This window comes from Scatophagus argus, chromosome 17 (assembly GCF_020382885.2).
Source record: "Scatophagus argus isolate fScaArg1 chromosome 17, fScaArg1.pri, whole genome shotgun sequence".
Lineage (NCBI taxonomy): Eukaryota > Metazoa > Chordata > Actinopteri > Scatophagidae > Scatophagus > Scatophagus argus.
The window spans coordinates 3,560,410-3,579,638 of NC_058509.1; the positions used below are offsets into that span (position 1 = coordinate 3,560,410).

The 19,229-nt window shown below is 43.7% G+C and overlaps 1 protein-coding gene across 23 annotated transcripts in view; it reads right to left on the reverse strand.

Moving 5' to 3' along the window:
- The window catches only part of macf1a (microtubule actin crosslinking factor 1a), a 196,732-nt gene that overhangs the window by 60,388 nt on the left and 117,115 nt on the right, over positions 1-19,229 (reverse strand). For 21 of the 23 annotated variants that reach the window (XM_046418693.1, XM_046418692.1, XM_046418690.1 and 18 more), the window contains 21 exons: positions 10,890-17,027; positions 10,649-10,804; positions 10,249-10,464; positions 9,952-10,125; positions 9,306-9,590; positions 8,187-8,336; positions 7,669-7,902; positions 7,383-7,562; positions 7,118-7,291; positions 6,661-6,828; positions 5,437-5,628; positions 5,170-5,343; positions 4,798-4,921; positions 4,436-4,635; positions 3,867-4,184; positions 3,602-3,768; positions 2,018-2,174; positions 1,793-1,904; positions 1,063-1,125; positions 356-594; positions 92-221 (listed from right to left, as the gene is read on the reverse strand). In XM_046418693.1, coding sequence (XP_046274649.1) covers positions 92-221; positions 356-594; positions 1,063-1,125; positions 1,793-1,904; positions 2,018-2,174; positions 3,602-3,768; positions 3,867-4,184; positions 4,436-4,635; positions 4,798-4,921; positions 5,170-5,343; positions 5,437-5,628; positions 6,661-6,828; positions 7,118-7,291; positions 7,383-7,562; positions 7,669-7,902; positions 8,187-8,336; positions 9,306-9,590; positions 9,952-10,125; positions 10,249-10,464; positions 10,649-10,804; positions 10,890-17,027 — 9,751 coding nt within the window. The remainder of the gene's footprint in view (positions 1-91; positions 222-355; positions 595-1,062; positions 1,126-1,792; positions 1,905-2,017; positions 2,175-3,601; positions 3,769-3,866; positions 4,185-4,435; positions 4,636-4,797; positions 4,922-5,169; positions 5,344-5,436; positions 5,629-6,660; positions 6,829-7,117; positions 7,292-7,382; positions 7,563-7,668; positions 7,903-8,186; positions 8,337-9,305; positions 9,591-9,951; positions 10,126-10,248; positions 10,465-10,648; positions 10,805-10,889; positions 17,028-19,229) is intronic. The other 2 variants (XM_046418681.1, XM_046418689.1) reach the window with 2 other exon arrangements.

Here is a 19,229-nt window from a genome sequence, read left to right on the forward strand (position 1 = left end):
ATCAGCATTAGTTGAGACAGAACTCTAATCTATCACCTTGCTGTAAGGTGTCATATGTCCTCATGTATTTTCTGTCATCTGCCAAACATACCTATCTCTTGCAGCTGCTGTCTCCAGCTGTCTGCCTCAGGAGAATCAGGATTGTCAGCAATCAGCTTCCTCAGTGTGCTCTTCAGCTCCTCAACCTTCCCAGAGTGTTCAACCAGCTCGGAAAGCAGGGCCTAAAGAAGAAGAGGAAGAGGGTCATGAGAGGACTTATAACAGCAACTTAAAAATACTGCAGTATAATAAATAAAGATAAAGAAAAGATGAGAGTTCTACTGTTTAATTTTAACACATCCACCCAGTCCTTTACCTTGTTTTCCTGTGCCTGGGCTCGCACCACCTCAGGTCTGGAGGGGGAGGCAGTCTGTCCCTGTTTCAGGCTTTGCTCTCTGTCCGTCAGCCAGCTCTTGAGCTCCTCGGTGCCCTGCCTGGCCTTCTGCCTCAGCTCCAGTGAGGCCTGCTGGTGACCAAGACGCTCCTTCAGCTCTCCGCCCAGCGCCTCGTATCGACCGTTCACCTCAGATACAGCCACCTGCAGCTCCGTCAGGTCTGAGCACACGATAAGAGAGAGGAGACAATTGCTTAGCACAGAGCAAAATGGAGGTTTGCAGTGGGACAGATACTTAAAAACATATGAAGATCTGCAGATCTACCATAAACTAGTGAAGTCTTAAGATTTATATCTCTTATTAGCTTAGAGACATGCAGTGCATGAAGATCACAGTAGATAAAGGACAGATGCCTACATTACTACAGTAGATGTTTCTGTAATTGAATACATTTGCCACTGACAGACGTTTTGCATGGGTAGACAGGAGACAGGACAGTATAGGACACTGGAATACTAAAACAGAAAACAGTGCAATAATCTCTACAAAAAAAAGACCATTGTGAGGAAAACATGAACACCAATGTAGTTGAATCGCAGTTCACTTGGTGTTAAAGTTTATCTTAGAAACTCATTTCCAGAAGGAAAATGAATAAGAAGAGAGAAAGAGAGCTGGTGGGAGAGCTCACCTTTACAGGTGTGAATGCCATTAACACTGCTGGGACCTGCTGAGCCATTGATTTGAGGAGCACCTGGGAGAAAGACACACACCTGACTGAGACAGGGGCACTACAACACACTCAGACAGCCACGGCCACATTACAAAACAGGAACAGCGACGGCGGATCGACATGCTAAAAGCTGTGGACAAAGTTCAAAGTTCTGACACAAGCTCTCAACAGCATCGAGAATCCCAGCTAACTCGAGAGCACATAGACCTCAGCGGGACGACTGCATAAAAGCCTTGGAAACAGCTGACAGTGGTGAGAAAGACATGGAGGAAACCCATAGTCTTTACATAACATAGAAAGCAACATAAATCCTTACATGAATTACATGTTTATTACATGTAATATTTCTATGTCTAATTTCTACATAATGTAACCCTGCCACCACTGCTGAGATGTACCAAAACAAATTACCTTTGCAGGACTGATTATGAATGCAAATTTATTTAATTCTGTTTCTGTTCTTCCTTCTTGCCTGCTCCCCTGTGTTCATGATTTGTTTTTCAGTTCTGTGTTTCTCTCAGGTCAAATTATTTTATAAACCCCTTGGTGATTTCTTTTTTACTTCCATCATCTGTAAATCTCACCTACCCAGCTTGCAAAAACACTCTCATGAGGAAATTAAGTCATTTCGACTGAGGGAGCGAGGGAGAAGTGATATGCTTGGCAGCGGCTTCAGTCTCGCTCTTACCAGATTTGGTCTGGGGAGCAGTGATGTCGATTATCAGGGATTCCAGCTCTGAGCCCGCCTTGTTCAGCTCCTGAACCCTCGATCGCTGTGACTCCCAGTCATTCAATAAGTCCTGAAGAAATAATGAATTGTACTGAGTCATTGAGCTTTCAGAGTTTGTTCGTGTTGAGATAAAACTTAAGTGCGCAGAGTTTGCATATTTTGTTTCTAAATTATTCGACACACCTTGAGCTGCTGAACTCTTCTCTGCAGGCTCTCTGTGGTGAGGTTGGCCTCTTTGGACTGCAGCTGATCCTGTGCTGTCTGAAGCCACCTGAGGAGGGAGCCAGAGAGGCCACGGAACTGGAGGAGCTGCTGCTCACAGGCCTGGATGGCAGCGAACCTTTCAGTGAAAAGCAGAGGATGTGTGAGGAGGAGAATGGTATGACATAAAACAAGAGAAGACAGGAAGCAGTGGTAGAGAAGATGAGGAGCAGATGCATGAAGGGAAAAATGGTAAGGAAAGGAGAAGAGGAAGAAGTCATGAGGGCAGAGGAGAGAAAATGCAGCTTTGATCACATTTTATCATAAAGCTATTGTATGTTCTTGCTTGAGCTAATTTTATTTAATTATACTGTCTAAAAACAAGACAAAAAATACACTATCAACAGGCCCACACTGGCCACAATGAACACAGCCTTGATCCTCCCCTCTTTTTTATGGGATCTGCCTCGAGCTATGGCTGGAAAAGCACTGACTGCCCATAGACAAAACAGCCCTGAGAAGTCGTCTGGCACGATGCGGTATCATTATCACGCTGCTATTTTCTCCCCCTCGGGATTCGAGGCTGGAAGTCATCCGAGTAGGCCGTTTATAGGACGGACAATGAGCCATGTCCACTCTGCTTATATTAGCACCCAGGCCTGCTCATCAGCTCACACCGGCCTCACAGATACAGTGTACACACACACACACACACACACACACACACAAAGCAGACACTGTTGTTCATTACTTGGAAACCAACTGTTAATCCCCTACATCATGTACTGTACGTTCTATGAGGGCTCTCAGCAACCAGGTTACTAAGATAACAGCCTACCCTAGCCATGTTTAACGTTATAGATAAGTGATTTGCTCATTCCATTCTTTATCTCTTCACATCTGAAGTCCATTATACAGCCTATACAGGTTTTGGCCAACCAAACTCAAGTATTTTTAGGTATTTTTAAATTCCCAGCCCCCCTCTGACAGGTTTTAAGTGTGGCTGCTCGCTGATGCATGTCAGACAGGGTAGGCATAGCAACTGGTGCTCCATGAAGGCTACAGATTTAGAAAACAAATTTTGGAAATGCCGGTGGCATAGTCTGTTCTGCAGAGACAGGCACAGTACTTTTTTTATAAGGAGGCCTATCGTATCTAATCAGATCTTTTGAAGTTTGTTGTCAGCCAAGCTTGAACTGACCCCATTCATATTTGAGGATCAAGCCGTTTCCTGTCGAAAACAACTTAAAATAATTTGTTTGCATCCATGTTTTGCTATGCAACAGAATTAAAAAAATATTAACTTCCTCAGCAAATATAAAGCAAGATAAGACTGACTGCTAAAGCTTCATATTTATGTACTATACTAAGGGTCAACCGATTGCATGACTGATCATGCAGTCTGCAAAGGAACTAGTTACTGAAGTTATCAAATACTTCAGTATTGTATTGTCTAATAAAACAATAAGCAAGTAAAGTAGAAGTACCTCTAAATTGTACTTAAGAACAGTACTTGAGTAAATGTATGTAGGGCATTTTTCACATGTTGTCTGTGAACATTTTTACCTTTCGTTGACGTTGGTTTCCAGTTGGGTGAACTCATCAGACACCCCTTTGACATTATCCAATAAGCTCTGAGTGTTACTGAAGGCTTTCGACTGGCTGAGCTCAGTGCCGAGGCTGCAGAAGGATTTCAGTTGGCTAGATTCCTGCTCCAGCTCAGACCTGACCTCCTATGAAAAGACGTACAGGACAAAAATCTTTAGCCAACCAACAGTAGAACTTATCTCAATGGACATCCTTAGAGGCTTTATTTGACCCGTATGCCGACCTCAACGGTTTGTCTGTAGTCATCCACGCTGCGATCTGGCTGGCCCACCGGGCTCAGAGCCTTCAGTCGGCTCTGGGTGAAGACCTGGAGGTCAGTCCCCAGCCGCTCGTAGCTTTCTAGCCTGGGCAACAGCACTTTGAGCTCAGACTCCCTCTCGGCCTGGCTAGACTGTGCTGCGGTGTAGCGCTGAATAAGCTCGTCTAAAGAGCCCTGGAGGCCAGATGCCGTGGAGGCGTCAGAACTCTGAAGGAGTTTGGAAACAGAGTCCCGTGTTGCTTCCACGCTGCCTTGCCTGGACAGCAGCTCTTGGCGAAGTTTCTGGGCAAAGAACAACAGAAGTTGGGTTTTGAAAAATTAAGACTGCAATATTTGACAACAGTTTCATTCCTTCATAGATGAGACAGTCACTCATGTGAAACTATTCTTCCCATCGTGGTGCTGCATTATCATCATATTTACTTTTTTTGAAGGCAGATCTGTTTATTTAAATGAATGGAAGACATAAGATAAGACATCACATTATAATTGACAATAACTTTCTGCCGAGTTTGCTCTGGGTTTCGTCTTACCTGGTTCTGGGTCAGGGCATCTTGTACAGCCTGTGCTGTGGGTTCCACTGGTACAGGATTCAGAACCAGCTTGTCCAGCCAGCTGAGCAGACCCTTCAGGCCCTCTTGGACGCTGACTGACTGGGCCACAGCTGTCTGCAGCTGCTCAGCCCGTTCTGACACAGACGCAGAGAGGGAGCCAAACCTCTTCTCTAAACCATCTGAAAAATGAGGAGGCAAAATAAAAACATCACCTACATATCATTTGTGAGGGCTTGTTTCAACACTGAAAATTCACAGACTGAGATGATCAAGCCCATCCAGGAGCAGTGGTTTGTAGTTAAGATGGAGTTAATGGAGACAGATTTAGCGAGTTAAGTTACCTGCAGCACAGAGGATATCAACAGCTTTCAGGGAAGGAGACTCGTCTGTGCTGACCAGATCTTTTCCTGCTCTTTTCACCTTCTCCAGCTGCACCGAACGCTCAGCAAGTTCGTCCTGCAGCAGCTGAGGACAGAAGACGCACTTAGTCAACCAAGACAACGTTCCCACATGCTTTCCATTTCAGTATTCCACTTGTTTTCCAGACATCAATTTCTTGATTCAATTTAAGCTTTTTGGACAGTACAACAGCTGAGGCAGATGAGTCCAGATCATGAGGAACATTTTTCCACACTCTGAAAATTGTCTGCGGTCCTTTTTTCTGTCTTCTCCCTGACTTGCTGTTTTGTTCACGTTAGTGTTTTGCGCTGTACCTGTACTTGTCGTAGTGTGTTCTGCAGGTTCTGGGGGTCTGTGTCTCCACTGGGCTTGGCTATGCTTTGGTTCTGTTCCTGAGTGCTGAGCCAGGAGTGCAGGGAGACCACTTCATCCTGGTACTGCTGGTACCTCTCCAACAGGCCGGACAAACGACCTCCCAATTCTGTTGACTGCACACACAAACAGAGATTTTCAAAGAGTAAGAACTAATTAACTGAACGCAAGTTATAACAATTTCTAGAATGTGTTCTTGTATCCCTCACCTTGGTGTGCAGGGTTGTGTATCTGTGGTTAGCATCCTGCAGCTTGTCAGTTACCAGCTGTCTGGTGCTGTCCATTGCTGGATCAGAACCACCAGCTTGCTCCAGAGCTCCTTGAACAGAGTCCAGAACCTTCTGACCGGAGATGGAAACAAAGCGCAGGTCTGCCTTGTGGCAAATTACATCCTCACCAAGCTGGAAATACGGAGAGTTTTACAGGTCAGTTGGGGACAAAATCAAACTCAAATACACATTTCAAACTTTACTCCAAATCAGAGTCCAGATAAAAGACACACAAGACGCATACAAGATATTACTTAAAAAAAAAAATGAGTGATCATGGAAAAGAGGACCATGACCAGTTCAAAGTTCCACAACGTTTGGGGAAAAATATGTGAGAGAAGGATATAAAACATTGCAAATGTGATATCAAGGGAGTCTTAACAAGGAAATTTTCTTAAAGCGCTCCGGTGGAGTGTTTCAGTGGCTCCCAGATGAGAATGTTTGATTGTGTGAGTGCATATCAGGGCATGTCAGGGCATACGGATGGATGGAAACTGAGCGTGGAAACTCAGTCTTCCATGGATAATTGAAGGTCAAAAAAACATAGCTGTGCAGTATGTGTTTCTCCTCAGCTACACTGGGCCCAGATGCAGAGTGATATTTCTCAGCAAATTCACTTGACTTCAAAGCACCTGAAACCAGGCTTAGCCAATCCAACTGCAGAGCCACAGTGCCGGCTTTTTCAGACCTGCAGCTCAGAACAATCTGCACCACTTACATGCAAGAAAAAAGACAGTCTAACAGCAAATAAACAGCTTCTGCAGTTTTGTTACTAAGGCCATCTAGTGGGACTGACTCTCAAAATGGTATTTTGTGTAGTTGCTGAACATTTATGCTTTCGGCTATATGTCAAACCTACAAAATGTAATGTTTTTAATACTGGACAGAGTGCAGAGTTCTCACTGTTCCAGGGCTGAGAGCAAACGAAGGACGAGGAATCCAACCAGATTTTTAGCTTCTTCAGATATTAATTTCTTTGTGTGTACCGGGAAACATCAATGAGCAGCTCCCTCTTGTGGAGAATCTGCAGCCTGCTAAATGTGCATGACAAATACACCCATGTTTCTGCGGGTCTTGGTTTTGTAAGCAAGTTGGAACCTTCATATGTAAATATTTAAAAAGGTGGATGAGAGATTATGTCACTTAAGGGAGCACTTTGTGCACCTTTCTGTGCTCCTCCAGTCTGCCCTTCAGTCCTTGTGCATCAGTTTCTCCTTCCCCGAGGGAACGGAGCTCCTCTTCACTTTGTTCCAGCCAGGCAACTAGACTTCCATGCTCTTGGAGGAACTTTGTCAGCTCATCCTTCAGGGACTCAGATTTTCTCAGACGGTCCTAGAAGAAACAGTTACAGCAGCAGCAGTGAGTTAACTACAGCAGAACAGAAAAAAAGTAAATAAACTGTATAACGCACTTACTTATCCCAAATGCTAAACTGCAAAAGCTGTCTTGCCCATGTTCTTTGACCACGATAAATTTAAATCCCATAAAATCAAACGTTTGAAATGAAAACCAGAGAGTGTCACTGTTAAGGTTAAGGTTAAGATCCACATGTCACAGATCAGGACACATAAGGAAGTCTTGCTGTGGGCTTAAAATACACATCAGTATTTATTTTGAGTACCTGGCAGCTCTGCAGCTTGTCCTGGTGCTGGGCCTGCAGCTGATCCAGGGCAGCCCGGAGACGCCGCTTCTCCTCAGGAGGAACAGTGGAGTCCGGCTGGTCCAGAAGACAGCGAGCTGACTGTGTGATCTGGAGTAGCTTTGCTTGCTGAGACTGGAGCTGCTGAAGCTCCGCCTGGGTGACAGGTCAAAGGTTTCAGCTCATAACTTGGTAATGTTGCAAAAAGCTTTAGTCAAAATGTGCTGCACAGATGAGAAATTCTAACCTGCAGCATCTCTGTGTGTGACACCACAGCGCCCTCTGGCTGTGGGAATACTGCATCAGCAACATCTGTGGCCACTCCAGATCCAAGTCCACTTCCACCTGGTTGGTTAAGGGAGGACAACTCCTTCAACAGAGAGTCTATCTGGCCTTGGGTCTCCTGGAGCTCCTCCTCAGCCTTCGCCTGCAGGAGAGAAGACAGAAAGGTGGCAAGAAGATGAACACAAAAAAAAGCTGCATGTTGATGACATGTTAACACAACATGCATTTCAACAGCCACATCCTCTTACCTTTTGTGTGTTCTGCTCTACAGTGGTGTTGATGGCTGTGCCCACCTCTGACAGCGATGTATTTACTGAATCTGTAAGGGCACTGTACTGCTCCTTCATTCTTGTTAGCGCCTCCTGAAGGCTCTCCCTCTCCTCTGGGCTCAGACTTGCTCCTCGCTCTGCCAGGAGCTCCTCCACAGAGCGGATGGCTTCAGCTATGCCCTCTTGCTTGGACTGGAGGTCTTTTTGTACTTCCTGGAGTATGAAGCAAAACAGGTTTGATTTAGTCAAAGAAGAAAGACATGATCCCCCTGCTAATGTTTGAAACTATGAGGAGTTTGAGGAGGAACAAGGCTTTGGGTGAACAAATTAAAGCAGATGGAAATCACGTAAATACTGTGAAGAAATGTCAGCGTTATTGTAAAAAGAATAACATTGAGCTGAATGTACATGTACAAATAAACAACATACAAAACAGCCCAATTGTGTTTTGGCGTGTTGGCCTTTAGATTCTGCATGTGGAGTTAAAATTTTCATACCTTTAGCTTTTTCTGCTTATCTTGCAGGACGTTCACATCACTTGACTCTGCTCCAGCTTTCTGACTGGCCAGCAAGCTCGCAGCTCCAGCCAGAAACATAGTAAGGCCTTCTAGTTTCAGAGAGCATTCTGCTTTCTGCTGTTGAACCACCTGTGAGAAATGAAGGTGGGAAGAAGGAAGAAAAAAAAAGACCCACAAAGAAAGAAAATGACAACATGAATTAGTGAGGAAAAGTTTTCCATAAACAAGTAAAGTGGATCATGTGACAGGAAGAGACCATTTTGCATTTTTGATCTAACCACCACTTTTTACTTGAACTAAGAGCACATTAAATGCAAAATTGCCCCTAAACAAAAATCTTGTATAGTGTACAGTTTGCCAAGCTATGAGCAGATTGTGTCCAGAGTTCACACTTACACACACACACACACACACAAGCAGACAGACATTGTATCTTCACATCAACATGTTGGTCAAGCGACAACAAACAATACAGAGAGAAATCAAACCAATTCATAGTTTATTTGCTGTTTTTCCTCTTCCTCCTCAGTACTCAGGTGAGACAAGAGGAAAAACAGTTAAGCATTGTTGCCAGCTAGGCTTTACTGCCATCAAATCTCTAGCCTTTACCGCCGTGACACAAGCGATTTCCTTCAGTGGCAATCTGGAACAGCAAGGCACACAGGTTAATAAAACAAGTTACAGACACATGCTGAGTAGCAAACAACGCTTGCATAAAAAGCCTGTGTAGTGAGGATGAGGGCGGTGATAGTGTCCATGTCAAGTGGCAAAGCCTTTGCAACAAGTGCAGCAGTTGCTTGCTATAGAGATGTGAAATGATGAGAGTGGATTTCAGATGATGTATAATGGGACGACAAGTTAAACTATGGTGGAGGTTAGCAGGCTTTTCCAGCTTCTATTCTATTCTGATATGATTTTATAGAACATGAGTGCTCAAGTGTGTAAGACTGTTTAAGAAAGCATGGCAATAGTTAACAGCATGACAAGTAAAGCTGTGAAATATAGTATATGAAAGCTACTGCATTTCAAATGTATTAGTGAGAAATCATCAGAGCACAGCACTTCAAACCAATTCGACTCAATCATCTTTTTCCAAACCTCTCTCTCCCTTGCACTCTGCCTTTCTCTGTCCTCCTCTTCTTTCACTCTCTCCCTGCGCTGCCACTCCTCCTCCCTCTCTCTCTGGGCAGACAGGGCATCAGCCCAGGCCTGGGCTTGGCCTGACGCTCGGTGGAAGGTCCTCTGCAGCTGCTGCAGCTGCCCCAGGAGCTGCCTGCTCTGCTCAGGGGCCAGGTCCTGAGCCCGCTCTGATATGAACACCTGAATGTCAAAGGCCACACTGTTGACCTCATTTGAATGAGCCATCAGAGACAACTGGAGCTCCTTCAAGGAAAGAGAAAGAAGAGGAGTAACTGAGAGTAGGAAACATTATTCCTCCGTGCAGTACTACAGAATATTGTAGTCCAAATTGATGAACTCAACCTCTGAGTCAACAGTGTATCAAGTGTTCTGTTTGTTTGGTGGTTTTAGTCAGAGTTCCATATGTTTCTAAGATTTAAAAAAAACAGTACATATTGTCACATGACCCTTGTTTAATTAGCACTAAGGAATAATGCTGCAAGCGTTTGAACTGACTATACATTTAAAATACAGGAAAATGGCTATGTTGTATCATAATACAATTTTATTCATTCTTTCAAAAGGAGCATTAATAAAAAGTTTTTCTTTAGTTTGGATGACTTACCTTGCACAGATTCAGCTGCTGTGTGAGCTGATCACAACTGTCATCTTTCTGCGCCTTCTCAATTTTTTCCATCCCCGCCATTCCTCCATGCATCTGAGCCTCCGCCTCCCTCAGCCAAGAGAGCAGACTCTCCACTTGTACTCCCAGTGACTTCTGCTCTGCTGCAACGGCCTCCTGCCAGAGAAATGTCTCATTAAATATTGCTGTTGAGCATAGCAGCCTATAATAGACAAGTAAATTAAAATATCTATACAGAGGAAAGAAGGAATTCTGTTTTTCTCCAGACTACTTCTTTACCTTATATGAGTCTCTATGGTCTCGCAGACTTTGTAGAATCCCCTCAGAAAGTGCTCTGGCAGCCTCATACCCTCGAGCCAAGCTCCGCCCATCCTTTTCCAGGGCCAATAGGAGTTGTGGAGGAACATCTTCAGGTTGGGGCTTCAACAGCTGCTCAGCGGCCTCCACTTCGCTGTTGATCGCAGGCTCCAAGTCACGCAATTCAAGGTCCAGAGTCTGAGAGAGAGATTAGGAAAAGAAAACAAAAGTTTTTTTGATACTGTTTGGTAAGAGGCTAATCCTTAAATCAGCTTGGGAGCACTGGGAGCCAAATGCACAACTGAAACTGCAAAAATAATTAAACATGGGCTGGTGTGACATCAATATAACAGGAGATCTTTATCGGGTAACATTCTTTCACCTCAGTCTGTGTGATGATGTCTTCCAAGGCGATGAGGCTGCGGCCCACAGACTGCTGCTGTTGCTGTTTGAGTCGGACCTCAATATGCCTTACCATGGACACCAGGGCTACAATTCGTTGGTCATGTTCCAAGCATTCCTGACGCATCAGTGATGTCTGTGGGAAAATACATTCTCTTAAAAATAAAATATATATGCAAGCTTAGGAAAGAATCCATCCCAAATGATCTATTACTTCTCACCTTGCCAGTCTTGGACGTTGTCCCCTCTTTGTTTGACACAGTTTCTCGACTCTCTCCGATATCATCCTCTCCCTCTTCCCAGCTCTCAGTAGCTGTATCAGACTCAGGGACCCCAGGTGATTCACACTCAGTTGAAGCATCTCCTGCCGAGACTGGAGACTCAAGATGTTCCTGCTGGTCTTTTAAAGACTCTGAATCGGGAATACTGGTGCCATCAGCTTCAGGCGGTTGGTGCCTTTGCTTCTTTTTGCTTTTCCCTGCTCTTTGATCTGGTTGTGTGCCTGGAGCTGTAGGTTCAGTCGTGGACTGTATGTCTGCTTTGCATGGGACAGCATTGTGAGAAAGGTCAATGGTTTTGATAGTATTTTTGGTTTCTGAGTGGGATTCTTGAGATTCTTCTGTCCTAGTAGATGTGATGTGTGCCAACTGTATGTCTTCCTCAGTGTGAGAACCAAGGTCTTCTGACTCATGTATATATGGTGGATGCTGTTGACTAGTCTCAGCTCCTTTAGCATTAATCACAGAAGTCTGCACTTCGTTTGCTTCATCAGCAACTGAAGATCTGACCACATCAATGGCTGACTGATGATCAACTTGTCTGTCTGTCCTCTGCTTCTTAATCGATGCTGGTTTATCTAAGTCTAATTTTGTCATTTCAGACTTTGCGGCAATTTTCGTCAATGTCACCTCTGAATCCACATCTTCAGGAGTTGGCAACTTCCTATTATCAGCCTCAGTTATGTCTGTCACTTTTGGACTCTTGTTTTTCTTGTTCTTCTTACTTCGTTTACTTTGCTGAGTCTGTTTAGGCTGGACTGATGGAACTGTCTCAGTGCCTTTTTGTATGTCCTCATTTGCAAAACCGCTCTTCTCGTCTCTCTCATCTGAAGAAGCCTCCAACAGTTTGGTTTCAATGACAGGAAGTTTCTCCATATTTGACTCTTCTTTGACCCTTGTTAATTCCATTTTATTCTCTTTGACACTCATCTCTTCAGGATTCTCTTTTTGTGAGCCACTGGGTCTCTCGACATCATCTTCTCTGACACTGTGACTTTCCACTCCATCAAACTTATCTGACAGAGTTTGTTCCTTTACATCTTTACCAGTCGTACTTTGACTCTCCTTCTTTCCCATCTCTTTGCGTAATGCCTGCAGCTCCTCAGCAGTTTGCTTTTCACTCACCCCTTTTTCAAACACCTTTCTCAGGATGCTCTCTTTGGCTTTTAGTATCAAGGCTGCTTTCTCGTCTTCCCGTAGAGCAGATTTCTGAGGAAATTCTTGCTCCTTCTTTTTCTTTACCCCCTGAGTGCTCTCTGGTTGTTCTGGTTGCTGAGAGACAGATGGTATCTCTTCAATGTCCTCTTTCTGCTCCTCCCTTTTCATCTCCTCCACCTTATGCCGCTTTTCTGTGTCTTTTATTAACATAATTTTTATTGCATCCGTCCCTGGCTCAATCATATGGCCTGTGGTTTCCAGAGTGGCTGGAACAACTTCCTGTCCCTGCGTTACCAAATCATTTTTATCCTCACATGCTGTACTTCCTCCGTTGGGAGGCCCTGTGGAAGCTGTCTGACCATGAAACTGTGAATTCTCACATTTGTCTTGTGTTGCAGGCTCATCTGTGACAGTAAAGCCCTTAGGCTGCCCTTCAACATGTGCATCAGCTTTATCGATCTCAGATGGATGTTTTATCTGTATTGGTTGTATTTCACTCTCTGCTTCTTTACCCTTTCCATTCTTTTTAGTCTTCCTCTTTTTCTTGCTTTTGCTTTGTGTCTCTCTGGAAGGAGAGGTCAATAACGGCATTGACTGTTTAGTGTCAGCACTAGATGTGATGTCAGTCATTAAAGGTTTCCCTTTCTCCTCATATAAAAGATCATCCTGTCGCGTTACCCCAATACTCTCTCTATAATCCACTTCAGTAAATTCCGGCACCCTGTTACCTCTAATCTCTGTTGTAACAAAACCTGCCAGCTTTCCATCTTCAGAATCATAATGAACCACTGATGTGCTCTCATCACTGAATCTATACTCCTGTTCCTCAACCTTCACTGGTTCCCCATCTGACTTTAAAACAGCAACTCCTTTTTCTTGCAACGAATCTTCGTCTGTATCACAGACGTTTGCCAGAGTGGATTTCCCAAAAGAAACATTCCCATTTTGTTTAGAATCAGTCTCACTCAATCCTATTTGGAGTCTCTCATCAAGCTTTGGTATGGAAGGATTCTCTGATTTACTGATGTCTGTTTGTGGTACTATCTCTTCAATGGCTTGCTGAATTCTTTGCTCAATATCAGTGGCAAATTTACACAAGAGCTCTATGGATTGTTCAGACTCAATTAAAACATTTTGTTCCACTGACACTGGCGCTTCTGCTTTGTCCTCTTCTGTAGTAGTGTTATAAAGCAGTGACTGATCTAATACTACAGATGTGAACTGATTTTCATCATCTTGTGTATTTGTGTTACCATCTGGCCAGTTTGCTGGACTGTCTGTGCTCGACACTGACAATGTAACATCAGGGCTGTATGCACCATCTGACGATGCAACAGGTGTAGCGATAACTCCATCATCCTCTATCACCACAGAAGCCAGTTTTTCTTGAATCTCTGAAGCTATGTCACTGGAGATCAGTCCTTTTGCAACAGCATCACTGAGGCAAGAGACTTGTTGTCCAGCAGCAGGATCAACTAAACCTCCTTTCAAAATCTGGTTGGTCGCTATTACCCTGACCATATTGTCTCCGACCAAACCTCTTTTACAGGCCTCAGATAAGGGAAGTCTTTCTCCAGTACTTATGTCAATGATGCCTCCACTGTCTGCCTGGCTCTGAAGCAGCCTCAACGCTGGTACTGGGTCAACTTGCATTGATGCAACTGCCTCTGGAAGGGTCAAGGTATTTCCTGTTAGCTTATCCTGAACACCTCTGAATGGTTTCACTTCCAAGAAGCGTTTGCCTGTTTCTATATCTATCTTACCTTGGTTTACAAGCTCAGAATAAGGCACGATTTGTGCAGTTTGGGGATCAATCACTCCTTGTGTTACAGAAGAAGAAGCCATGGCTTCACTGGCAATAGTCTCATCCAGAAAACCCCTAGAAACTGCTTCTGTCAATGTGAGTTTACACCCAGAGTCAGGGTCTAAAATGGCTCCTGTTGATGCCTGGAAAATGACGGCTTCTGTGTGAGAGGAAGGGCTAACTTTCCCTTGGTAGACCCACTCTTGCTCCTCTAGTCCAGGTGCGATGGATCGATCTACTAGTCCTCTATCTACAGCATCAGAAACTGACAGCCTCATCCCTGAAGCATGATGTATCACACCACCCTCAGCCACTTGCCTTGCCAACACCTGGTAGGCCTCCTCAGACCTAATTAATCTTTTCTGAATGGCTTGCTCAAGAGGAACTGGAGACTTGGATTCTGGGTCAATAATACCTTCCATCTGTAGCTGTAAACTGGCTTTAGTGAGGGCTGTGGCTGAATCAACATCCTTTCCTTTGTATGCCTTCTCTAGTATCATCAATGCTTCACTTTGATCCTCCTCAATCAGTCCCAGGTTTGCTGCTAGGGTGACAGAGACTTTCTTATCTCTACGTAGGTCAACAATCCCCCCAGATGCCACCTGGGCTTCAAGAAGTCGAGCAGCAGTGCTAGGGTCAATCAATCCTGCCTTAGCTGCCTCCCTTACCCCGCAGATCTGCCTTTTCTCAACATCCACAATCCCTGCAAGAGTTTTATCTGACTTCAGGACACTCCACATTAGATCTTCATCAAGTAAACCCTCTTGCATAACTTCTTCCATGCTGAGTGTTTCGCCACTGCTAGCATCTATGAAACCCCCAAAAAGACTTGCCTGAGCCATTAATTTAACTGCTGTATGACCAGGGAGGACACCTTGGGCTACTGCTTCATCAGGGAGCAACTTTTCCCCTTCTTCTGTCATCAGACCTCCTTGCTTGAGCTCTAAGACTAACCTTGTCAATTCAACATCCTCCCCTTCCTTCTCCACCGCTGACTGAAGGACATCAATCTGAAGTTTATCTGAGTCAGTCTCTGTTATGGACACTTTTTCTTTTGTCCTTTCTGTTTCAGTCTTCATATCTTTCCAATCTTCAGACTTTGTTGAAATAACATCTTCATTTGTTTTTGCTCCTAAAAGGATGGTTTCTTTCAACAGAGTAGAATCTCCCTCTGATTTGAGTGGTGCTGCGACTATGTTTCTATCTATTGTTGTGGTTGTGGCTGTACTTCTAGTCCCCTGAACACCAGCAACTGATTCAGTTGCTACAAACTCATCTAGCTTTTTTGTAAATTCCTCTTCAAGATTTTCAGCTGAAGCCTTTAAACTTTCAAGTCTGGATATTTCTTTCTTTTGAGCTGTTACATCTGCATCTTTATTTGCATACATTTCATTTTTACCTGCAGAGGTTAAATCACCCTCCACAATTACTGATGGTTTGTGCAGCAATTTGCTGCCATTTTCTCCACCGTACATTTCTTCTAGACTGCTTGCACCATTCCTCTCAGATTCTTTGCTTTGTGTGGTTACATTGGAACTTTCTTCAACCTCAGTTTGTCTGTCACTCACCCCTTTATCTGTCAAACTGAACTGTCTCTCCATTTGCAACTTTTCCTGCTCGTCTTTGGTCAGACTGCTTTGTGGCTTAGCTTGATATCCATTTACAGATTCTCCAGCAAACAGTTCAGTAGCTTTGACCAGCTCCACCAACTCAGAGTCAAGCAGTAACAATCGCTTTCCAGAATAAGCATCCATGTAGCTGTGAGTCATAAGGTGAAACATAAGTTTGTGTTTTGCTTGTTCTTCAGGATTCGTTACATGTGTTGATGGAATGTCCCAGGAAAGGCCTTCAGGAAACGATGAAGGTGGAGGAGAGGATGGAGATGGAGAGGAGGTGGTGGAACCCCAGCTCAAACGGTTCAAAGATGGGGTACTTGACTGGTTCCTGCTAGAAAGGACATCTGGGATGCAAGTATCTTTGAGCAAACTGACTACATTGGGCTCAAGGGCCTCCTCAGCAGCCTGGTTTAAAGGCAGAACCTGGAGAGTTTCTGGGTTGTACAGAGCCCCAATGGCATGTCTGTGCCTCAGGATGTTCCTTGATAGCTCTCCTGAGATCATTCCTTGTTGAATAGCCTCAGCAATGGGCAAAAGTTCTCCAGATTCAGGCCAGAGTATTCCCATGAATGCACAAAGAGACTCCAAGACCGAGACAGCTAAACGAGAGGAGAGAAGATCCCTGCGAATACTCTCTTCCAAATCAAGACGTTCTCCACTAAAAGGGTCTAGAATACCCCCATTCTGCAGCTGTCGTGCTAGCATAGCACAGGCTAGATCCTGGTCCATAAGCCCATGGCGAACAGCCTCATCAACTGTCAGTCGGTGGCCAGACCGTGGGTCAGCAATACCACCAGCAAAGAGCTGTGCTTCAAGAAGTCGTACAGTAACTTTCCGATCAATCAAGCCTTCCTGCACTGCACGAAAGATGCCAACTTTTCTTCCGGATCGAAGGCAGACAGTTCCTCCAGGTTGCTGTTTGACTGGGAGGAGAAGGAGGCCTGAGTCACTGTTAACAACACAGCGCTGCTGTAGCTCATATAGGTTTAATCTTTCAGCTGTGTTTGGATCAATCAGTTCTCTATGTTGTCGCCTTGATTGGAGTTTGGAGAGGATTCCTGGAGCCAAAAGTCTCTCATCTTCCGCTTCCTCCAAACTCATCATTTTTCCAGTTGAGTTTCTCAGGCCTCCAGTGATCATCTGGAGTTCTAGAATACGAAGTCCCACTTCTTCTCTGATGAGCCCCAACTCTACAGCTCTAGCAACTGGCAACACATTTTGTTGTTGGTCATCTGTAGATTTAGTAGTTTCCACTAATTGCAAAGCACTCTCAAGTTCAGAAAGGGACTGTTTGGTGTGGGTGTCAATTAGACCTCGAGCTAGACCATGTTCCAGTGAAAGATTTAGAGAGGAATCCGGGTGGAGGAGCCCACCCATAATGAGCTGGGCCTCCAAAAGTACATGGCAGGTGTCCTGGTCAATAAGACCACGTTGGGCTGCTTGAAACACTGGGAATGTTTCCACTGTTCCCAAGTCAATTACTCCGGAAATGGCATTTTGGTTCTAGAAAAAATAGAGAAAACAAAATTCAAACTGAGATCGATTCTGGAGACAATACAGATCAATGTATATGGCACTATGTACCAGTTAATGTGTTACTGTGTCACAACATACTATACTATCATAGTCTATTATCAGCAGAATCAGATGTCAGAGTCAGAAAAAGAAGAAAACCCACAACCAGTGTCCACAAAACATAACAGCAGATATAGTAAGCTAAATAAAACTATAATTACTTTTTTGTTGTTAATTATTTGCATATATTGCATATTTTAATTTTGCTTTCACATAAAAAGTGCCTTAGCAACTACCACAACTATTCTAAAACAAGCACTGAGCATGCAACAAAGCAACTAGTAACAAAAATTGCAGAAAGAAGCTCTCAATAAATGTAAGCAAAGACACACATGAAGTATTCAAAAGAAGAGAAGAATAAGGTCTAGGTAACAAAAAACCTACAGGCAACGGTAAGAGAGAAAGCGAGCGCTACTTACCGTTCGGGCTTGTCCCATGGTACACTAATGGGCCAGCTTATGGCTCGGCAGAGTGAGGCGCGATAAGTGAGAAGCTGGTTGTTAGCATTCTACATGCCACTCTTCATTCTGATTCCTAACACTGATACTAAATCTACCTACTGGTCTCAATAATTGGGCTCAATTGTTTACTGGGCAATTTATCAGAATATAAACCACTCTGGGTAAAAAGTATGTTTACCCCTTCAATTGCACAAAAATCATGATGAATTGCAGTCTTGCAATGTACCATGTATTGGCTAAGATTGCAATAACTCATTATCATTAGCAAGACTTCGTGACAGTAATGTATCGTGAGACACCTTGTTATTCCCACTTTAATGACCTGAAGAGTAAACTGATCTAACTCATTATGACACGGAACGGCTGTTTATAAATGTCCACCTTCGTCCTCTCATTCTGATTGGAGGCTCAGAGCTCGGATGTCCACAATTCTCCTTTGGCAGCTGTTAGTGGTTTTCAAGCAAAATGCTGGTTTAAAGTTTCACACATTAATAGTATGCATTAGAACAAGCACAAAAATTCTCATTCACACACACACTCTGGTGATCTGGACACAACATGCTCAAAATAGTGAAGCGTTTTTTTGTTTTTGTGCATAGCTGGCCTCTGGTGCACTTAGACTCTAATCCAAAACGGAACTTTAAAACAAATGTCTATTCTGCAGTGAGTATTTTTAAGTCACATAAAACTCCCTTTAAAAAACACAGAACATTCAAATAGGAATCAGTTATGAAGTGCAGTTGTCAAGATATAAGAATCATCATAAAGGACAACTTGAAACTTGAAATCATCACACACATTCAATCCCTTTTAGACCAATGTACCATCATGTATATGTCAGGGGAGGAACAATTTTGCGAGTGAATGGGAATGTGTGATTCCCATAGGTCGACTGTGCAAGTATGGGGTGCAAAGTAAGATACTGAAATGTGATGTGTTGACTTTATGCAGGCCATTATTTGAACACTGCATAAAGAAAAGTAACATGACACTATTTGTAGCTACAGAGATGAAATGTGAAAGTGCAACTATTTCACTTATCATTGTTTCTATCAATGAGTGCAGAAAAAACAGATCTACAGTTTCTACCTGACTGCTACCATGACTCGGGCGGCACTGCTCTTGAGTGGCACCACTAAGGCCATGTATTAACCATGTTAGCAGTTCAGCAGGTGTATTTTCTGGTGATAATGACAGTGATGATGAAGATGACAAAAACTACAATGGGGGTAGTTAATGACATGACTGCAGGCTTTTAGACGAACTACGTGAGGGTGGAGCACCAAATCAGACAGTGTCATCCAGTGAAACTTTCTTTCCTCTTTTCTGCCCACATTTCCACATTGTAAGAGTTTTTTAAATCTCAGCAGTGGCAGTGGGAGTGGTCTGTGATAAAGATTACAGTGTCTTTTAGACTGTCAAACTATTCCATTATTTGTAACTTCTGCTTGAATGAAAAATGCCAAAAACAGAAAATGGCTAATTTGTTTTTTTCTGTTTTTTTACATCATCTGAATACACGTCTGAAAAGGGTCTGTGATGTTTGTTAATCCAAACCAAACCAATGAGTCATCAGTAGTGGTGATGTTTGTCAAAAAATGCACACTCTGTGAACACACAACATGCAGTACAATACACACAAACAGACACACACTTGCTGCCCAACAGA